Below are 19,113 nucleotides of genomic sequence, written 5' to 3' on the forward strand. Positions count from 1 at the left end.
GCCTTAAAGGAGGTGATTATGAATAAATGAGTCAGCCCTGGCCGGTTTGGCTCAGCGGTTAGAGCGTTGGCCCCGGACCAAAGAGTTTTCCGTTCATCCCTGGCCCTGGTCGGGGTCCTGCGGGAGGCAACCAGTCGATGTCTCCCTCTCAAGTCGATGTTTCTCTCTCTCTCTTCCTCCCTCCCACTACATCTGAAGATGAATAGAAAAATACCTTGGGTGAGGATTAAAAAATAATAATAATAAATGAGTCATAATGATGGGCCCTGGTGCGATAGTGTCAGTGTTTTTATAAGAAGAGACACCGGAGACCTCGTGTTTGTGCACGCACGTGGAGAATCAGCTTTGAAAGGACACAGAGGGCAGCCAGAGGGTGTCCACAGCAGCTAGAGTGGTCTCATCAGAAATTCTCCCTGCTGCTACCTTGATCTTGAACTTTTAGCTTCCAGAACTACAAGAAAGTAAGCATCTGTTGTTTAAACCACCCACTCTGGAGTGTGTTGTCAAGGCAGCCTGAGATGACTTACACACCACCCGAGGCTCGGGGGAACTGAGCTAACCAATCCCAAACCACTTCTGTGGACCAGGACATTGGGGATGCAGGGAAGACTGTCCGCGGCAGGGGGGTATGGACCCTGGAGGAGAGTGGGTGGCAGTGGAATGGGCGTGGGAGGGGTTAGGAAGATGCTCTCTGCTGGAGGGCAAGGGGAGCTAGATGTCACCTGCCCCTATTCCACGTTCCCTCAGACAGGGAACATACATCTGATTCCCATCCAGACCTGAGCTTTGTGACTGAGACAGAGTCTCAATCCCCCCGCTGTTAAATGGACTTAAAAAAGTCCTTAAAACCCAGAAATATGTTGTTGGAGGGCTAACTGGAAGGTTGTATGGATATGGAATCTCTAGTGGGGCCCATGCTAAAAAAAAAATTGCCCTGACAGAGAAAGTAAACCAAGAATGAGAGCTTTCTGTGACAGATGGGGGAATGGAAACTTGAGGGACCAGGTTTTACTGAGCCAGGAACACCTGGTCTGGGTTGACTCCCTGTTTAAGGAGCTGGAATGGAGGGGAGAGGGGGTCCTGTCCTTTCAGTTAGCTCTGCAGGGCTTCCGATGGTCCCAAAGAGTATTTACTGGTCACCCCTGCCATCTAGTGACTAAACAGAGAACTGCAGCTAACCAAGGGCTGCCCGAGAGATCACACATCCCCTTTCAATCATTCTACAACTTACTTTCTGGAAGCTACCCATCAGGCGCTGGGACAGAACCTGGGATATACAGGAGAATGTACTTGCCTTGTGAGCTCACAGTCTAATGGGGAAAGCTGACCCAAATTTATATTAAAATGTTCTGCGATGAAGAAAACAAAGGACAGATATAAAGGGAACATCAGAAGATTATTCAGGGAAGGAAGGCATCTCTGGAAAGAAGAAAGAATCCTGAAGTATAGATATGCGAGGAAGTACATTTTAGGCCAAAGAGCATTGTAAATGCCAGATGTGGTAATGTGCGGGGCATTTGAAGGTCAAGGTTCGCTCCCTCCTGCGCGGGCAGACTCTCAGAAGAGACCTTAGCTGTGGGAGCCTCACTTTCCTCGTCTGTAACAGGAGACTCTGGTTGCACCCACAGGGAAGGAACTCCTGTCCTGTCGGGATGCCAGGGCTGGGTCACCATTGGCAACATTGTGTTGAAGGAGAGCACTCACCGCAGGGCGAGATCCTCGTGGATTAAGTGCTCAGACCCCCAAGCTTCTTTGCAGAAGGACAGAACCACCCTTTGTCTTTCCTGAAGAATTGCATATAATGCTCTGCTGACCCCCCAGAGGAACCACTAGGCTAGTATTTAAATTCCGTGGATGTGAGTTAGCAGGGTAATGCAACTGAAAAGGCTGAACACATGTGTAACAGCAAGCATCCACGACCCATTTGTTATACATCACCAGTCTGGACTACAGAGAGACCCTCAAATGTTTTGAAAGACAAAATACTTTCAAATTGAGATTATGTTCCATAATCTCACTTCAGGAAAATTAGAAATAAGTAACAATATTTAAAGTAAAAAATAAAAAATACAACTGGTTGGAAAATTCTGAGCTCTCCTACATAATCTCTGGGTCCAGAGAGCCACCCAAAACATTACTGCACAAAATTTTAAAAATACAAATAACGAAAACACAAACTATAATAATCTGTGGAATAGAGCTAAAGTTTTTCAAGAAGGAAAATTCATACCATCTAACATTTTTTAAAAAATTTTAAATGTGAGAAAGAATTGAAATGCAATAATGTGTTAAAAAATGTTAGAAATGATAAAGGAAACACAAGTAACAGGATTATTAAAGAATCAAATGGATAAATATGTGAAAGCATTTTGAAAGCTAGATAGAATTATGCATGTATGTTATTTCATTTGTAAATATTAATAATTACTACTTTAATCTATTGCAACTGCATGCCAACAGAAGACCACTTAAGGCAAAGGTCTATTCGGTTTATGAGCTAATGTCTGAAATTCTAAGACAATTCAAGATCTGAAACTTAAGTCCTTCATACTCAATAATTTGTAAACAAGCTCTTTTTTTATCCCTGACCAAAATATTCAATAGATTACCTAATACCTTAGCTATTCATTTAAAGAGCTGGAATAGTCTGGCTGGTGTGGCTCAGTGGCTGAGTGTCAACCTCTGCACCAAGAGGTCGCCGGTTCGATTCCCAATCAGGGCACATGCCCAGTTTGTGGACTTGATCTGCTGTGGGGGGCATGCCAGAGGCGGCCAATCGATGTTCTCTCTCATCGATGTTTCTATTTCTCTCTCCCTCTCACTTCCTCTCTCTGTGAAATCAATAAAGGAATAAAAAACAAAGAGCAGGAATAAGATGCAGGTATTTTGGCTAGTATCCACTTGGACTACAATGGTGCCCCCTCAAAAAACACTTCTATGTATAATCCATAAAATCAGAAAATATACATGATCTGTCTCCATACGCTGATTACTTTTGTTAGGTAATGATTTGAGAAAATTCACAATAAGTTTTTAATTGGTATGATTGATTCTTATGACAGAGACTGGCTAGATCTTTTTCAAACCTCATTTTTGTACCCAACAAAGTTATGTAGCTCTCTGTTAAGTTAGGTGTGACCATGTGTCTGCATGGCCAATGGAAGGTGAGCCGAGGTCCTGCATCACTTACAGGCTTGACCCGTTAAAAACACTTGCGTGTGCTTCATTTTTCTCCACAGTCCAAATGAAGATAAACACTTTGTTTGCATTACATCATTTGGTTATTTTTGGCATATTGATAAAATTATGCACTCATCATCACTACGAGTCCCCGAATATTTTCATTGCCTCAAGAAGAAATCTCATACTCACCAGCAGTCGCTCCCATTCTTTCTTCTAAGCAACACCTGGAAAACCGCTAATGTATTTTCGATCTGTACAGATTTGCCTACTCTCGATGGTTCCTGTAAGAGGAATAACAGAAGATGTGGCCTTTGGTGGCTGGCTTCTTTCCCTAGCATGTCTTTCAGATCCATCTGTGTTGTGAAATGAATCAACAGTGTATTCCTTCTAATGGCTGAATAATATGTTATTGCAGAGATACCACATTTTATTTTTCTAGTCATTAGTTGATAGATTCGGAGGTTGGTTCCACTACTGGGCTACTATGATTAGTGCTGCTATGAACATTTATGTACATAATTTGTGTGAACTTGTGTTTCCAATACTCCAGGATATATGCCTAGGAGTGGAATTGCTGGATCACATGGTAATTCTGTGTTTAACTTTTGGGGAACCTGCTTTTACCAAGTGCTCGCTTGTGCTGCATCCTCTGATATAGATTATGCGTACACACCTGCTAACAGCTATTGAGCACCTGCTTTGGTCCAGACTCCGAATAAGTGCTTTCCACACAGTTCTCTACTTGTTCTCATATAAATCTAGTTGGTAGGCATTAGTATCACCAATATCTACATCCTGAATTATACACATTTTCCGTGGTCACACAATCCTTACATGTCAGTGCACTGTTCAAATTCAACACTGACTGACTCCAAAAGCTGAGATGTATGTTCCCACTGTCAGCCTCGGCAGTTAATTTCAATGCCCTCTGGATAGAGACTCACAAGTCACAAGTCAGCTACCGCTTTATCAGCCTGAGTATTAGAACTCTGTGTTTTGGTTCCCCAGACTTCTTTTTCATTTTCTCTGTATTAGCCTTCCTTAAAGACTGTCAGAATGCCCTCCATGGGTCTGATTAATTCCTTTTTCACTTACCATGTGAGAATTCCACCCCCCAAACACTGAAACTCCTCAGTGGTGCCCACCCATTGTTCTCAATGCCGGTGCCTTGTGGGGACTTAACTAATTCCCGTACGTGCGTGCAGGGAGTTCTTTGCTGGTTTGGGATCTTGGTGCCCTATTTCTTAGCTTGCCTGGCCTGTGTCACCCTCCTTGTGACAGGGTTCCTCTCTCTTGTGCACACGGAGCATTCAGTTATTGGCGGGCTAGCACCCCCACTCCAGGCTAGCTCAATGACCTAAGAGATTGCACTTGGAAAGATCATTCGTGTCGAAAGCCCGGAAAAGAGACTTGTGGTCATTACTTGACCATTTCCGTGATCCTTCCAGAGACAGAGTTTCCAGACCTGTGGAACTGGAGGCCACCTAGAAAGATAATTTCCAAGGCTCACTTTACACTTATAACAAATATTAGCATACTTTGCAATTTTATGATAGCACATGCTTCTGAAGGGAACCCAAGTTTCGCCACCCCCAAACCGTGCCTTTTGGGATATTGATTTCAAGCTGGTTATTAACAAACACAGAAAGGACCTTTGACCCTCCCTTATTCCTGCCTAAGAGATGCAAATGGAAAGGCCAACTCCAGCAAGGGGGTCTTAGCATAGTCAGCTCAGCATAGATCCCCACCCTCTGTGTCCCATTGGCTCTGGTTGCCTAGCAAGGTTTTCCCGGCCTTGGAGGTTCAGCTCTGCCTCAGCATCCAGTAGATTGCCTGTTTTCTTCAAATTCTCAGAACCCTGCCCCCATCTCCTTTGGCTGTTATGGCAGATAAACCTCAACTGCCCAATGCACTTCAGGTTTCATATCTATGAAACACCCAGCATGTACATCCATGGTAAACGTTGTACATTTTCTCCTGCTACTCTCTGCTAATTTGATTATAAGCCCACTTATAAGAAGTTAGGGAGTGGAAGGAAATATATATATATATATATATATATATATATATATATATATATTCACACATATATATATATATATATATATATTATAGCCTCCAACACTTCATAGTTTTTTTTTTTTTTACATTGTTTTGAAAAGAGACCTTATCACAATTGTAGTGGAACATCATCTAGTTACAGATGAAGACACATTTTAGCACATCAAATTTCTCTGTGCACACAATACAACATTAATGGGGGATCACAATACAGTTTTATAAGAGAGAAAATAGTTCAACTTTTTCTTTTTATCTTTTTTTCTATCTTTGTGAAGAGAAAGTACAAATAGGGAATGCATTTGCCCTGTCACCTTAAATTAAGTATTGGCTTTTTTCTAGAAAAACAGATTTAAGAAAGATCAATACAAATACAGAAATTTATTTTTATCAACACTTTCATAAGAAAACAAAGTTAGTCAAATTTACCTCCTTTCTGATGTAACTAAACATTCCCTGTGGGTTCCCTTCCGCTTTTGAGTAAAAGGATATTAAAGAGGTAAGTGCATTTCCTGCAGTCTTACAAAGCCATTTTACAATAAATAATTTGTGATGAAGTGGGAATTACATAAAAGTCGTTTTTTGATATGAGAAAGAGTAATTCTATAACTTGCAGAGAGACTATACCTTTCAAATACTTGAAATTATGGTACAAAATAAACCCTAAGAGGCCAAATGTGCTATGCCCAATAACTAACTATAGCAGTTGACTTCCATCCATATGATAAAGTCAATATTTTTTTTTAGTGACAATGCATTTTTCTTTTCACATTAAACTGTATTCCCTGATCATGAATACATAAAACTGAAGGAATTCTGAATACCTGATAAATCATTCTTTGTTTGACATATCACCATGTCAAAAAACATAGAAATATCAATATTTTTGTTGTGAGGCAAGTGAAAAAAATAGCAGTATAAAATCCTTTGTGACCCTAAATTTTATTTGTATTTGTTTATGTATTCATGTGTATTCCCAAATGCATTGTGGTAACTTATTTTTAAATATTAAAAGCATAGTAGAGAATGTACCATTACTCTTGTTCAAAAGAAAATTTAAAAGTACTCTTACAATCTATACCATTACTTTTTTAAAAACTTCTATAGAATACATATTAGATACAGTTTTCAGATCGCAATAACTATGGCTTCATGCCCTTAATTGAAGTGATATTGATGAACTGATTGGAATAACCAGGGCAAATGAGCAGCAAAAGTAAGAGAATGTAAGTTTCCTTACATTCAACATGGCCTAGATGGAAGGAATATAAACGCTCATGAAAATTCCCACCTAATTTGCATTCTTTGTATATAAGTGAAGACTTTAGAAAGGGGTAAGAGGTGAAAGATTTGAGAACTTTGCTTTATTTTAGACTAGTACTCTGGGCTAATTCAATCAGGTTTTTTTCCTCTGAGAAATGCTGCCCATTAGGGTTCCCATGAAGAAAATGAGCGTGAATGAGAACAAAATTATTCTGGCTGGAGATACCCTATCATGATCTATCTGTTTCTTCTTGTCTTCTAGACAGAACGTGAATATGTATATGTAATAAGTTAGCAACCTTTGCCTCTTAAATAAAATTTTTACTTTTACAAAAATGCTCTAAAATGAACTTGATTATTAGTTTACATTTCAATTAAGAAAATATCCATATACACTTAAAATGCTATTTACTTATTTACTTATTATTATTATTATTTGTTTACAAACCTGCTTTTGCATAGACAGGGAAACAGTAAACTAAGTTCTATACATATTATCTACAACACAAAATGGGTTGCAGGTCCTTCCTGGGGTAATATTTGCTGTTATTTCTTGTCATTGATACTCCAAAATAGACTCAAAATGATAATAAAAAATAAATAAAGTGGAATAAGTGTTGCTGAGAGTCAATTAGAAAAGGCTCGGAGGCCCTGAGGGAGTGAGACACGACCATGCCTCATGTCTCAGCTCTTAGAACAATGGCCAGGTTGGCTTCCGGTTGCTGAATTCAGCTCAAGGAGGAACGGCAAACATCTTGGATCGATGAGCACTGCGTGGACACGCGTATATGGAATTCACTCCCACCTCCTCAAGGTGACCAGGCTATCTGCATTCCCACCTTGAGAGGAACCAATCAGTTTCAACAACCAGCATCCTCTATTTACATAATGGGCCTGACCAATCCCAGCTGACCCAGCCAACATCCTTCATGCACATGGAGGACCCCAGTGGGAACAGCTTCTGGAGGTTTTGCCCTCTGCAAACCCTGCCTTTCTTTGTTCCCTTTGGAGCACAGTTCAGGTTGCTCTCTGAATCTATAACTCCAGTCCCATCTCTGTTCAAATAAATGCTCTTCTATTTTATATTATAGCTGAAAACATTTTTGTTAACCAGAAACATCCTTGGACTTCAGATTACAACTCTGATCAGGAAAGAACTTGGAAGTCATTATCCCCATTTTCACAGCAAGAGAAAAGCCGAATCCACTGAAAATCAGCACCTTTTCCTAAATCCATCAGAGAATTGAACCACAAGGCAAACCTGCCGCTTGAAATCTGGAGACGTGAATACAGAGAAACACAGCTGATGCCTGCTCACCTGGAGCAGGGACCATAAAGCTAGAAACTGGCAGGATCCTTTACCTGGTAACTTTGATGAATTGCTGGAGGCTGACTGAGGACTAGCTTGAGAAGAGACAATTGTGAGAGCCACACTTTCAGGAGATCTGCACATCCCCCATTTGGGCGTTTGACACCCAGGAACCCCACCAAGTTCTCATGATAAATAGCCAAAGGAATCATCTTGTGTCTTTGTCAGTGGGAACAGAAAGTAACTGTTTTAAAATATGCCCCATTTGGCCCAGCCGGTGTGGCTCAGCAGAGTGAGCATCATCCCATGGACTGAGATATCCCGGTTCGATTCCTGGTCAGGGCACATGCCCGGGTTTAGGCTCAATCCCCAGTAGGTGGTGTGCAGGAGGCAGCCCATTGATGTTACTCTCTCTCTCTTAAAAATCAATAAAAATGATCACTTGATGTGTCTTCTCACATCTATGTTTCTCTCTCTCTCTTCCTCCCTCTCTCCTTCCAGCTCTATCTGAAGATAAGTGCAAAAATGTCCTCGGGTGAGGAAAATTTTTTAAAAAATCAATAAAAATGTATAAAAATAAAATAAAATGTGCTCCAGCCTGGGTAGCCCAGTTGGTTAGAGCATCATCCTGATATGCCAAGATTTTTTGTTTGATCCTTGGTCAGGGCACATACAGAAATCAATCAATGAATGCAAAAGTAAGTGGAACAACAAATTGATGTTTCTCTCTCTCTTATATCAATTAAAGAAAAAAAAAAAAAGCCCATTTGTTCTCTGTAACAAAGGCACACTCTCCTCTCCATTGAAAAAGACTTTAGGAGAGCTGTACCCAGGAGGGTCAGAGAGCCCCGATATTTGCCTGTGCTCTCTGGGTTTCCTTGACTTGATTAAACGCTTTAAGTAAGTGTTAGGTATGCTCTGTGGGGTCTTGTCTTTTCAATCATCTGATCTGTTGCAATTGCTATAAAAAAAAACAGACATTTTCCTGGCCAGTCAGTGGAGGTTCACAGCTCTCAAGATATTCAAATGGTAAAATATGTGCTCTGACAAACCACCACCATCATCTGGGGAGATACAAATGCAAATGTTGCAGCCTTGTTAGAGCTAGAATCAGAAACTCCAGGGTGGAGCCTGGGAACTTGTGTTTGTGGAATTCTGACCGTGTGGTTTCGATGATTAGTCGGGTTTGGGAGCTCCTCAGTTATCCTAAAGCTCCATCAAGGACTCTACAGAGTAGGAATGTGTCTTATCTCCTAGAGAAAAATAGTCCAACCCACGTGGGTAAAGAGTACAGTGTAAATAAATGGAAACCAAAGGAAATGTTGGGTTAAGTACTTGATATAGATTAATTTTTGAATGTTTACATTAAATTGCTTGGTAAATTATAAATGTTCACAAAGGTTGCAATCCATTTTCAGACATATGGTGACAAATACTATTTAAACTAGTAAAAAGGACCTGTAATTATTATACAGTGGTCATAGCTAGAAACCAGGAAAATGATTGTGGCTGAGACACAGTGGTCTATATGTATTTTTAAGTCACCATGATGTCCTGGATTTGCTCATATCAGTAGTGGCCCAAGAGTGGTCTGGAACCTTTTTTTTTCCCGTCATGGAAGTAAGCCAAGCTCTCAGCAACCTGTCAGGAGCATCTCTGCAACTCTGAGACATGTCTCAAATGACTTTCTTTTTCAGAGGTACATTTCATTTTGTTTCAAGTTTAAACAGTATTATAAAAAGATGTATTTATTTATTAATTTGTCCTTCTTGTGCTGAGATGAGCACACAGACAAAGGAGAAGTAGAACATTACGGTGTGAGGATCAGGCAGTGTGATGCGGAGGCTGGATTCCGCACTGGACCTCAGACCACCTGCTTCCAGCCCTAAGATTGACCCTTACTGCTGTGGGACCATGGCCAAGTCTTTTATCCTCTTCGTGCGTGTATTACCTCATCTGCAAGGTCTGAATAACAATATCTCATGCTGTTGTGAGGATTAAATGAGTCGAAAATGTAAAGTGTTTTGAAAGAAAGGGTAGTCATTTAGTAGTTACAGAATAGTTGCTATTTTAGCAGAGTGCTAGCTACTGTACTGATTACTGATGCGGGCTCCTCTGTACTCAAGCGCACCCTCTCTCAATGTTTTCCCTGCCCCAAAACAACCTGACCCAGAGGAACAAAATAATCTGCCTGGAACCAAAGTGTCCTATGCCACAGAAGATGAATCTGAAACCAATTCCAAAGAAATCACAAAGGCAGAGTTCCAAAAAGAAACCAAACTGGGAAAGAAAAAAAATATTCAGTCTTTAGGGACCCATTGATTACAACATTTGCAAGTATTCATAGGTTATTAAGCAATTTAATGTAAACATTTTAAAGACAATGTCTATCAGTACTTCTCCTTTGGTTTCAATTTATCATTTACACTATACTTTTTACCCATGTAGACTGGGCTGATCCAGTCTCTCTCTTAGGAATTAAAGTTCCAAATCATCCCCTGTGATTGAGCTAGGTGTGGGTGTCGGTGATTCCAAGGTAGAACACTGTTTTGGTCTTTATTTACAGGCAGAAAGGAATACATTATTTTTTATTTTATTAAAGACTAAAATATTATCCCCAGTGAGCAATAATTCTGAGGAACCAGCCTGTGGGGATCAGGCAATCAATTCGGGCTCTAACAACGTTTGTGTTTCCGATTCTGGGTATAAATTTGAAGTCACGGGAAGAGCCAAAGTGAAGTAATAATAACCATTCTTCATAACTTGCTCTAATTATGTACACCAGTCAGAGGCCTGGCAAAACAACAGATGGCTCACTCAGACGGTTCGAGTCAGAAGTGTTTTATTGAGGAAAGGCTATATACAGGGGTGTGAGTAGGCTCTGATCGATGCACAAGGCCAGTAAGATACTTCCAGAATCAGGGGATGGGCCAGGGGAGAGGGCTCAGAGCCACCAAAGCAGGGCCCACAGGCAGGGCTGCAGCCCCTGCCAACTGCATGTGGGAGGAGAGTGAGTGCAGGTGTGTGTGTGTCAGGGTGGTGGGGAGAGGGAGTGGTGAAGTGGTGAGGATCCCACTCGGACTTCTTTTTCCTTCTGCTCTCTGATCCTCGCCCGTGTGCCCTATTAGGTGGACCCAACAAGAAGCCAGCGAGCGAGGGAGCATCCCATGCAGGGCACCCACAGAGCCAGGCCAAGGAAAAAGGAACAAACCTCTCAGGTTGGTGAGATCTTATTAGGGACACTGGGTTCAAAGGCAGCAACACCATGCTGGGGTGTCAACATTCCGCCCTGTGGAACTACCCCTGCATGCTAGAGCCTTAACTAGATGAATTAGAATTCAATCTATCCTTTCATTGGAGATGTGTCTGTTGGGAAGAAATAGTACAATGGGTAAAAAATAAGGTGTAAGTAAATTAAGTTCACACACACAAAAAAATGATAGGTTATTCACTTAATATATCCTTAAAATTCAAAGTAAAAAAAAAAAAATGTACCTAAATTCAAACTACTGTATTAAAATAAAGTGCTATCATCTCATTTATAACTTAGGGTCTACAGTCTCAACTTATTTGGGGGGTGGGGGAGCTTCAGTGGTAAAGAGAGAAACTCTCTTTAAAAGTCAGTATTCCTGATGGTGGCAGTGTTAGACCTTGGATCTTGAGTTTGGCTAAGAAGGAATTCAGAGCCAAGAACTCTAGCACAAGTTTATGTAGCCTTTGAGAAAGCAAGTCACAGAGACCAAAAATGTGAGCCAGCTGGGCTGTGTGGACTCAGAAAACAAGTTTCAGAGGCTAAAGAAGGGCTCTTAGAGCTTAGGAGAAAGAAAGCATATCCTTATGTGCCTAAGGAAAGGGGTGTGATGGGGAGGCACGGGTGTGCTCTAGGGAGAGGGGGAGAGGGAAAAGGAGGGGAAGGGTGGGGGGAGATCATACTAGGTCCCCTATTTTAAGTTTTTAATCTGTTTTCTAAAGGCAGAAATTTTAGGGAGTGTCTCAGGGGAGGATCTCAATAGAATGTTCATCAGCTTTTCAGGTGCATCCTTTCGGGGTCAGGGTCTCTCTTTATTGGTCAGCATTAGGGTAGGGGTCATTAGTCATTGCATCTGGTCCTGATGTCAGCCATTGCATCGTTTTGTCTGGTTCTGCTGCTTTTCTGGAGCTGAAACACAACTGAGGCCTAGACATTATCTCTAGTTTGACCAAAACTCTGTCTCTGTGGTCAACAGACCCAAGGTTCTGTTTCTGAGATTGTTTGATGCAGATCAGAATCCCATCATCCAGAGGGCTCAATGCTTCAAGGAGTGAGTGGTCATGCAGGGAGAAGGAGGCAGGTGAATCAGGCTGCTGGGTGGGGCCAGTCTGAGTGAGCTATCTGTCTCAGTTTTCCCATTCCACTTGCCAAGGAATTTTTCCAGCTTATTCCTATCCTGCCTCCCTTTGGAGGATCTGGGGCGTTCTCAACAGGAGATTTTTCATGGTAACGCCTACTAATTAAATGTTTTCTGTTCTTGTTTTTAACTTCCTAAGTTAAAGACAAGGAAACTGTATCATATAAAAGGAGAAATGATAGATTTTGAAACTACAAACTATGAGTTGATGCAACACACACATTAAATGTATGATCTTTGGTAAATTGTTTACAGTCTTATGTATCAGTATCGTTGCTGACAAAAATTAGTTAACTTTACTTCTAGGACTATGTTTAGGTTTAATTGAGATAAAATATTTAAAATGTTTACGGCAGTGCCTAGATCATATCATACCTTTAAAAATACTAGTTTCCTTTTTTTTTTCTTTCCTACAAATACTTTCTGATCACTTCATTAGGCTTTCTGTTCGGTAATCCATTTTACATTGGAACACGAGGTCATGTAAACAGTGCCTGTCTCTGAGTAGACGCTTAATAAATATAATGCTTTATTGAATAGAATGAGATTTTTTGCCCTAAAGGATCCTATAGTGTAATGAAAACAAACATGTGTGCACATAAAAATATGCTCTGCAAATGAATAAGAAAAGAGAGCGGTAAGATATCAGCATATATACAAGCTGACTCTCAATTGCCACCATGATGATAAAGCCCTCAAAAAAGAGATGGGGCCAAGGCTAAGAGAAGTGGGGAGCATCTGAACACAGATCCAAGATGGGAAAGAAAATTCTAGCCTTGGGGAATTTCTTAAGCAAAGCAGCAGGGAGCAGCAGTAAGCAAGAACATATTTTGATGAGTTGAAAAAAGAAACTGATTAGAGAGGAAGATGCATAGAATGGAGAGTAGGAGTGTAGGTTGGTTAGGGGATGGCCTCACATGCTCAAACAGACTTTATTCTAAACCACAGGGCACTATTTAAGGCCTTGAAATATTAAATAACTGATAGAATAAGTGTGTCGGAAGAGTCAGTCTTGGGCAGAACTAATTGGGCTAAACTCCTAATGTATATGTGTTTTTTTGAGAAAATCCTGGCTTTAGCTGAAATTATTTTGAATGTTTTCTTAAGATATGTTTACATTAGGAATGCGTTTTTTCTTAGTAACATACACTCAGTAGAAAGAGTCCAGCATTTGAGATTATTGGTTAACTTTGAATTTCTCAATAGTATTTTTTTTCTAGCAGCTAATGCTAAGGAGCTCATGGTGCAAACAAATGAATGGAGTTTGGGAGGAAAGGGAGAGGCTAGGACTTTGAATGCTATTCTTCTTCCCCATGAACCCTAGGATTTTCTGGATATTGGAAAACTGAGGGAGATTTAGAAAAGAATCTTGGCATTAAACAGATATTAACTTGAATTCTGATTCTATCCTTTCTTGGCAGTGCTATCTTATGGTAGCTACTTACCTTCTCTGAATGTCAGTTTCCTCATTGGTAAATAGAAGTAATTAAGCCTACTTCTCAGGATTATTAAATTAAATTGTTTGGCATATAATAGATGCTCAATGGAATTATTTGATTTCCTTTGTTTGCAAATCATGGTAGCAAGGGGAAAGATCAGGTGTAGATTATGCCCATATGATTGGCAAATTGTCATGATGACAATTAGTCATTACCTATAATTATTTTTTAAAAAATCTTTGACAAAGAAGAATGCAATTGTATGGGTCAAGGGAAAGCCCTGGTCACTTTCAACTTTTTCCTTGGATTCATCACACACTGAACTGTCTCTGTTCCCAATAACTTCTCTAGTTCTCTTACTCTTGGCAATGGCTCAGCCCATGATACATTCATATATTTTTAAATACAAGATGTATGGTGTGAAGTAGCCGTTTCTCACCGTCTCCTTGATTTTGGGAGTAAGTTCAGGCTCATCATTTTCCAGCTGAGCACCCCGAGGTGCATGATGGTCTTTGTCATTATCACATGAGGAGATGGGGTGCTCAGCCCACTGAGCTGTAAGCCCAAGGCATTTTATACGGACGGAAATTTTTATGTTAACTGTTTTTATGAAAAAATGAATTTCAGTACCCAAATAGTGAAGTCCTCAATGTTAAAAGTTAAATAATATTATTGTCATTACCCAGACTCTACCATCCTCCAAATCAGAGCAACAATTCTCCAGTTTACAAACTCCATGTGGAAATAACATACTGCTGCCTACAGTATGAGTGGGGCTCTAAAGACATTTGGTGTTCTGATTACTTATTGTATGGAATCAAATTTAATTAGAATGTGGGTCACTCACACAAATGAATCATGACATTAATGATCTCAATTTTTAGAAACCAAGTTGGTTTTTGAATGAGTCATAGTGAACAAGTACGTGCAGTTATTTCCAGAAATCTCACTGTTTCCTATTACTCCCAGGCAGCCCTGAAGTAACCCTGGCCGTGGAGAGGAAACTTCATTAGGTCTGATAGAGAAGAGCTGCTTCTCTCCAAATGCGCAGAGTATTTTGCAGCCTTTGAACACTAGGTGGCGAAAGTGCTCTTGTTAAGATTTGCTGAGCGGTCCAGGACAGTGATTTTTTCAATCTTTTTCTTCTCATGGCACACTAATTACTAAAATTGTGCCGCACAACAACAAAAAAAAAAAAATGTATTTTTGTCAATCTTGAAAAAAAATAAGCTATAATTTTGATATATGCACACCAGACGGCTATTGTTATCGTGTTGGCTGTTAGTTTTTATTTAACAATCTAAGGTAAAAGAGGTCAGTCCCCTGACTAGTCAGGTATTGCATGTTTTAAACATTCTTGTGGCACACCAGTTGAAAATTGCTGGTCTTGGGGATCACCTTTATTCTGACAACAATGATGAGCTACTTTGATTAAATAGTCACCATACATTTGAAGCCCGCACAGGATGTTCTGATTGAAAGAGACATGTACTTTGCAATCCACAGGGAATTTGTGTTTACAATATCAATGGCTTGGCCAGGGATGCTTTTTATGTGGTCTGTCTATTCATTTCAGTAATGCAATTTCGTTATCTAGGGCTTTTGCTGCTCGTTCATCAAAGGCAAGGAAGGATTCAGAGAAAAATAAAATCTGGATGTAAACCCTGACAAAACATCATGTTTGCTACTGAGAATCTCTGCTTACACATTGTGATATACAAGAAAAGACTGATAGAAAAAACAACAACAATTAACTTTAATTACAGACTGGACCTCGGTAATGATCTGATAACTAGAATCTACTTCCCATGGTACTCAGCTCTGACTGTGTTTCAATATCTGCATTCCTTCTGACAAATGCATGTTTCTGGACACTACCCCAGCCACCAGTCAGAATCCAGGGAAAATGTATGTTTGAAAGCTGTACAGATAATTCTGAAGTGCAGACTTTCACTTTTGAGTAACATTTGTAACTCTGGAATAAAAACCAGCCCAAAGTGTGCTAACTACACACCATGCCAGACCTCCTGGGCACTCAAAGGACCCAGCCTCACGGTAAACGGGAACATTTCCTCAGTCAGTGGTCATTCCTTGTGTCAGAGACTCCATTTGAAAGAGTGAAATAGAATAAAAGTCATTAACGAACTTTTGTTTTATAGATGCAAATAGTTTAGTAGTTTTTTAGGTCATTTTTTTTTTCTTTATTGATTTTAGAGAAGAAGGGAGAGGAAGAGAGAGATAGAAACATAGATGAGAGAGAACACTGATTGGCCGCCTCCTGCATGCCTCCCACTGGGGATCAGGCCCACAACCTGGGCATGTGCCCTGACCGGGAATCGAACTGGTGACCTCTTGGTGCATGGGTCGATGCTCAACCACTGAGCCACAATGGTTGGGCAGTTCAGTCTATTTTAAAAAGCAATCAGTAAAGTGCTGACTTAAGCACTGGGTTTACCTGGGTTGAGAAAGGTTTTAGGTCTTGAAGCCTCTTGCTGAGTACTGGCCTGAATATGATGTGGCTTTTCAGTCACTAGTCATCCTGAGGGCAACATGGGAAAGGGGATTAGTTATCAGGAATCGTAGGCTCCCCAAACCTGCCTTGGTCTGTTTCTGAACTTTACCTCGGGCTGGCTAAGCTCTCTGCTTAGTACCCAGGAGTCAATTACAAAGATGTATTTCTCCTTGGTGCGGGAATGCAGAAGATGAATGAAATGCTCTCGATGGTGCGTCTACTCCCTAGGCAGTCATGGAGGAAAAAGTCATGCCCGCTCGTGCTGAACACTCACTTTTCTCTGAGAAGGAATCTCGGATTTTTATGGAGCTGCTGCTGAAACATTGCCATGGAAGGTTAAGAAGTGAAAAGTATTATCAATCAGCCAAATGCGTGTGAACCCAATCTGCCTGATTTTACTTTTCTCTTTGAATTGATTTATTTGAGTGATATGTAGGTACAGTTTACATTGCTACTTGATTTAAGTCAATTGTGTGTAACAACTAGTCACTTCGGAGAAAAGGAATCAATTGAACTTGTACTTTTGATAACATGAAGTACCCAAAACTCCTCTGAGTCACTTAGCTTTTGCCTTTTAAGTACATGGGATGGCAAGGTAGCTCCAGCTGGCCTCAGTTATCAAAAAATATCCAGAGAAACAACATTTTCCGTTCTGGGGGAAAACATCTTACTTATTAACTCTGCATTAGCCAGCCACGCTTCTGGCTTCTTATTAAATTTGACCAGCCTTTTTCCCTCGATGTTTTTTAGTAACACACTGGTTATTATAACCCCAAGGAAAGTAAACACTGAATTCAAGAAATGCAATAAACATCTATGCCAGTGACACTTTGTATTCTCTGTTTAGTTAGTGTCATAAATACGTGCCTCAGAAGCAGCCCTGCACCACTTTCCTATGTTCATGGTCATCTCGATCCAGTTCAGGTCTAATGCGTAGATTTCAGAAACAATAAAAAGCATCAGATCAACAGAAAAACTCTGCCTCACCCTGAAGGGTATTGATGAACCTTTCGGTTGTGCTGATGACTACTGTGCTGGAGTAGGACTGCAGTGACCAAGCCGCCTTGTTCACCGATACTCTGATTCTGAACTTCTGCTGAACCATAAAGAAACATACATTTCCCAAACTCCAATTTCCTATTGCAGGCATTATGGAGATTGCAGTGATTTCTCAGGGGGACCTGTCATAAATATTTCATTGGAAGTTAGTCAAACATTTATAGCTTTAGCTCAGAGTTGAAGTTGCTGGCCACATGTACATATATTTGCCGTTAGTGTTGAATAACGCTCTCCCCCAGTCTTGGGAAACCGTTCTGCATTCCTTGCTTATTCTCATTGAATGAGAACATCACAAAAAGCCTTATTACATTGTATGGAAGTAGCAATGTGTTGCTTCTGAAAACTGGCTTGCACGTTTATCTGGAAGTCTGCTATTTTTTGGTGGTAGTTACTAAAAATTTACAATCCTTAGATCCTTATCTATTTATCATTTAGTCAATAGCTTGTTCGTAGTAAACACAAAGATTCACTTTATTCAAGTACATAACAAATTTCAATCTCTTTCTTATTAAGTACCCAGTTATAGATGAATAAGATAATGTAAACATTTCTTATATGCTAATGATCAATCATATAAGAGTTTTTTTTTTTTTTGCTTTAGGCCATCATATTAAAAATTTATTTTTTAATAAAACCCACTTACATAGACTGCCTGACTCTGTAACACCACATGAAGAATGGACATAATTCTCTGGCTTTGCCTGTTAAGTGTGAATGTTTTATCTGGGGTGTCGGTAAATCAACTTGTTAAATTGGTATTTAAAATGTCATTGCACTGCATGAACTCTGGGCAAAGGTCGGCTAAATCATGCATTATCATGTCATTGAATCACTACTTTGCCTGATTTGAACTGTCGTAATCGGACCATCAGACACTTTGGAACAATAGAAAAACACAAACATCGTCAGGCTCACAAGTGGGAAAGGTGATTCTATATAATGAAGAGCTGTCTCCATCCTTTGATCATCCTTAAATCACAGCACTGCATGCACTTAGAACTAGTTTGTGTTTTGTTTTTGTAGTAAAGCAACATCAAAACAAGATAAAAAGCTTCATGTCCTTTTCCTCGTCTTATACACTTCAGGCAGCAGCTGCACGTTTCTGTCTCAACATGGACCTCCACATGGGTCTTGGTTAGCCTGCATGTTTCTGGTTTGCCAAGTTTTCGTTGCTTTAATTATCGGTAATTCTCAACAATTAACATTCAGATATTTTTAATAACATCCATGTTTCTGACTTCTGTCAAATAATGGAAGATCTGGCAACACTGGCCCTGTAGTTCTACAGACAACAATTATTTGGAATTAAATAGCAGCTGCCACACTGAGACAGAGAAACAGTTCTCCAGTCGGCCACATTCTCCTCCCTCGGCTAATTTCTCTCTAATGAGATTAAGTGTTAGTTAAAATTTAGCATCATGCTTGCAGTTGCTTTTCTTACGGAAGGCCCAGAAGGAAAACAAACATTGCTCCTAGAAATCGCTCATCGGAAGTGGGAGAATAAAAGCCAGAGTGAGAGGGTTATATGTTTTTAGAAAAGGTCACGGGATTTTCTTTTGAAATCTGTTTTTCCAGGTTCCTTTCTTCTGCTTGTCCATGAGGCAGAAACGGCCATGGTTCGAAAGCAACCCCTGGCCACTGTGCTCCTTGCGTGAAAGCTTCCTCCTCCCACGTGTAGTTTCTGTGCCCCCGACGCCCCGTGAACTATTGGGACAGGCGACTCTTCCCCACCAGAGGAAGTACTGATGAGAACTGTCAGGCCTCTCCCAGCATGCTTAGCTTTTCTTGCCTTCAATTTTTATTTTTATTTTGACAATCTGTGATTATTCTCCTCGTTGCAGAACTATTAGCACTATGATTGTTTCTCAAGTTACAGAGCTAATAGAAAATTTAGCGATTCTT

General features: G+C 40.3%; 1 protein-coding gene across 1 annotated transcript in view; it reads right to left on the reverse strand.

Moving 5' to 3' along the window:
* Nucleotides 1-17,302, reverse strand: part of MBL2 (mannose binding lectin 2) — a 29,098-nt gene extending 11,796 nt beyond the window's left edge. The window contains 3 exon segments of the mRNA XM_036265943.1: nucleotides 4,541-4,667; nucleotides 14,080-14,195; nucleotides 17,140-17,302. Of these exon segments, the coding sequence (XP_036121836.1) occupies nucleotides 4,541-4,667; nucleotides 14,080-14,195; nucleotides 17,140-17,302 (406 nt within the window).
* Between the last annotated feature and the right edge of the window lie 1,811 nt (nucleotides 17,303-19,113).

This window comes from Molossus molossus, unplaced genomic scaffold (genome assembly GCF_014108415.1).
Source record: "Molossus molossus isolate mMolMol1 unplaced genomic scaffold, mMolMol1.p scaffold_m16_p_17, whole genome shotgun sequence".
NCBI classification, from domain to species: Eukaryota; Metazoa; Chordata; class Mammalia; order Chiroptera; family Molossidae; genus Molossus; species Molossus molossus.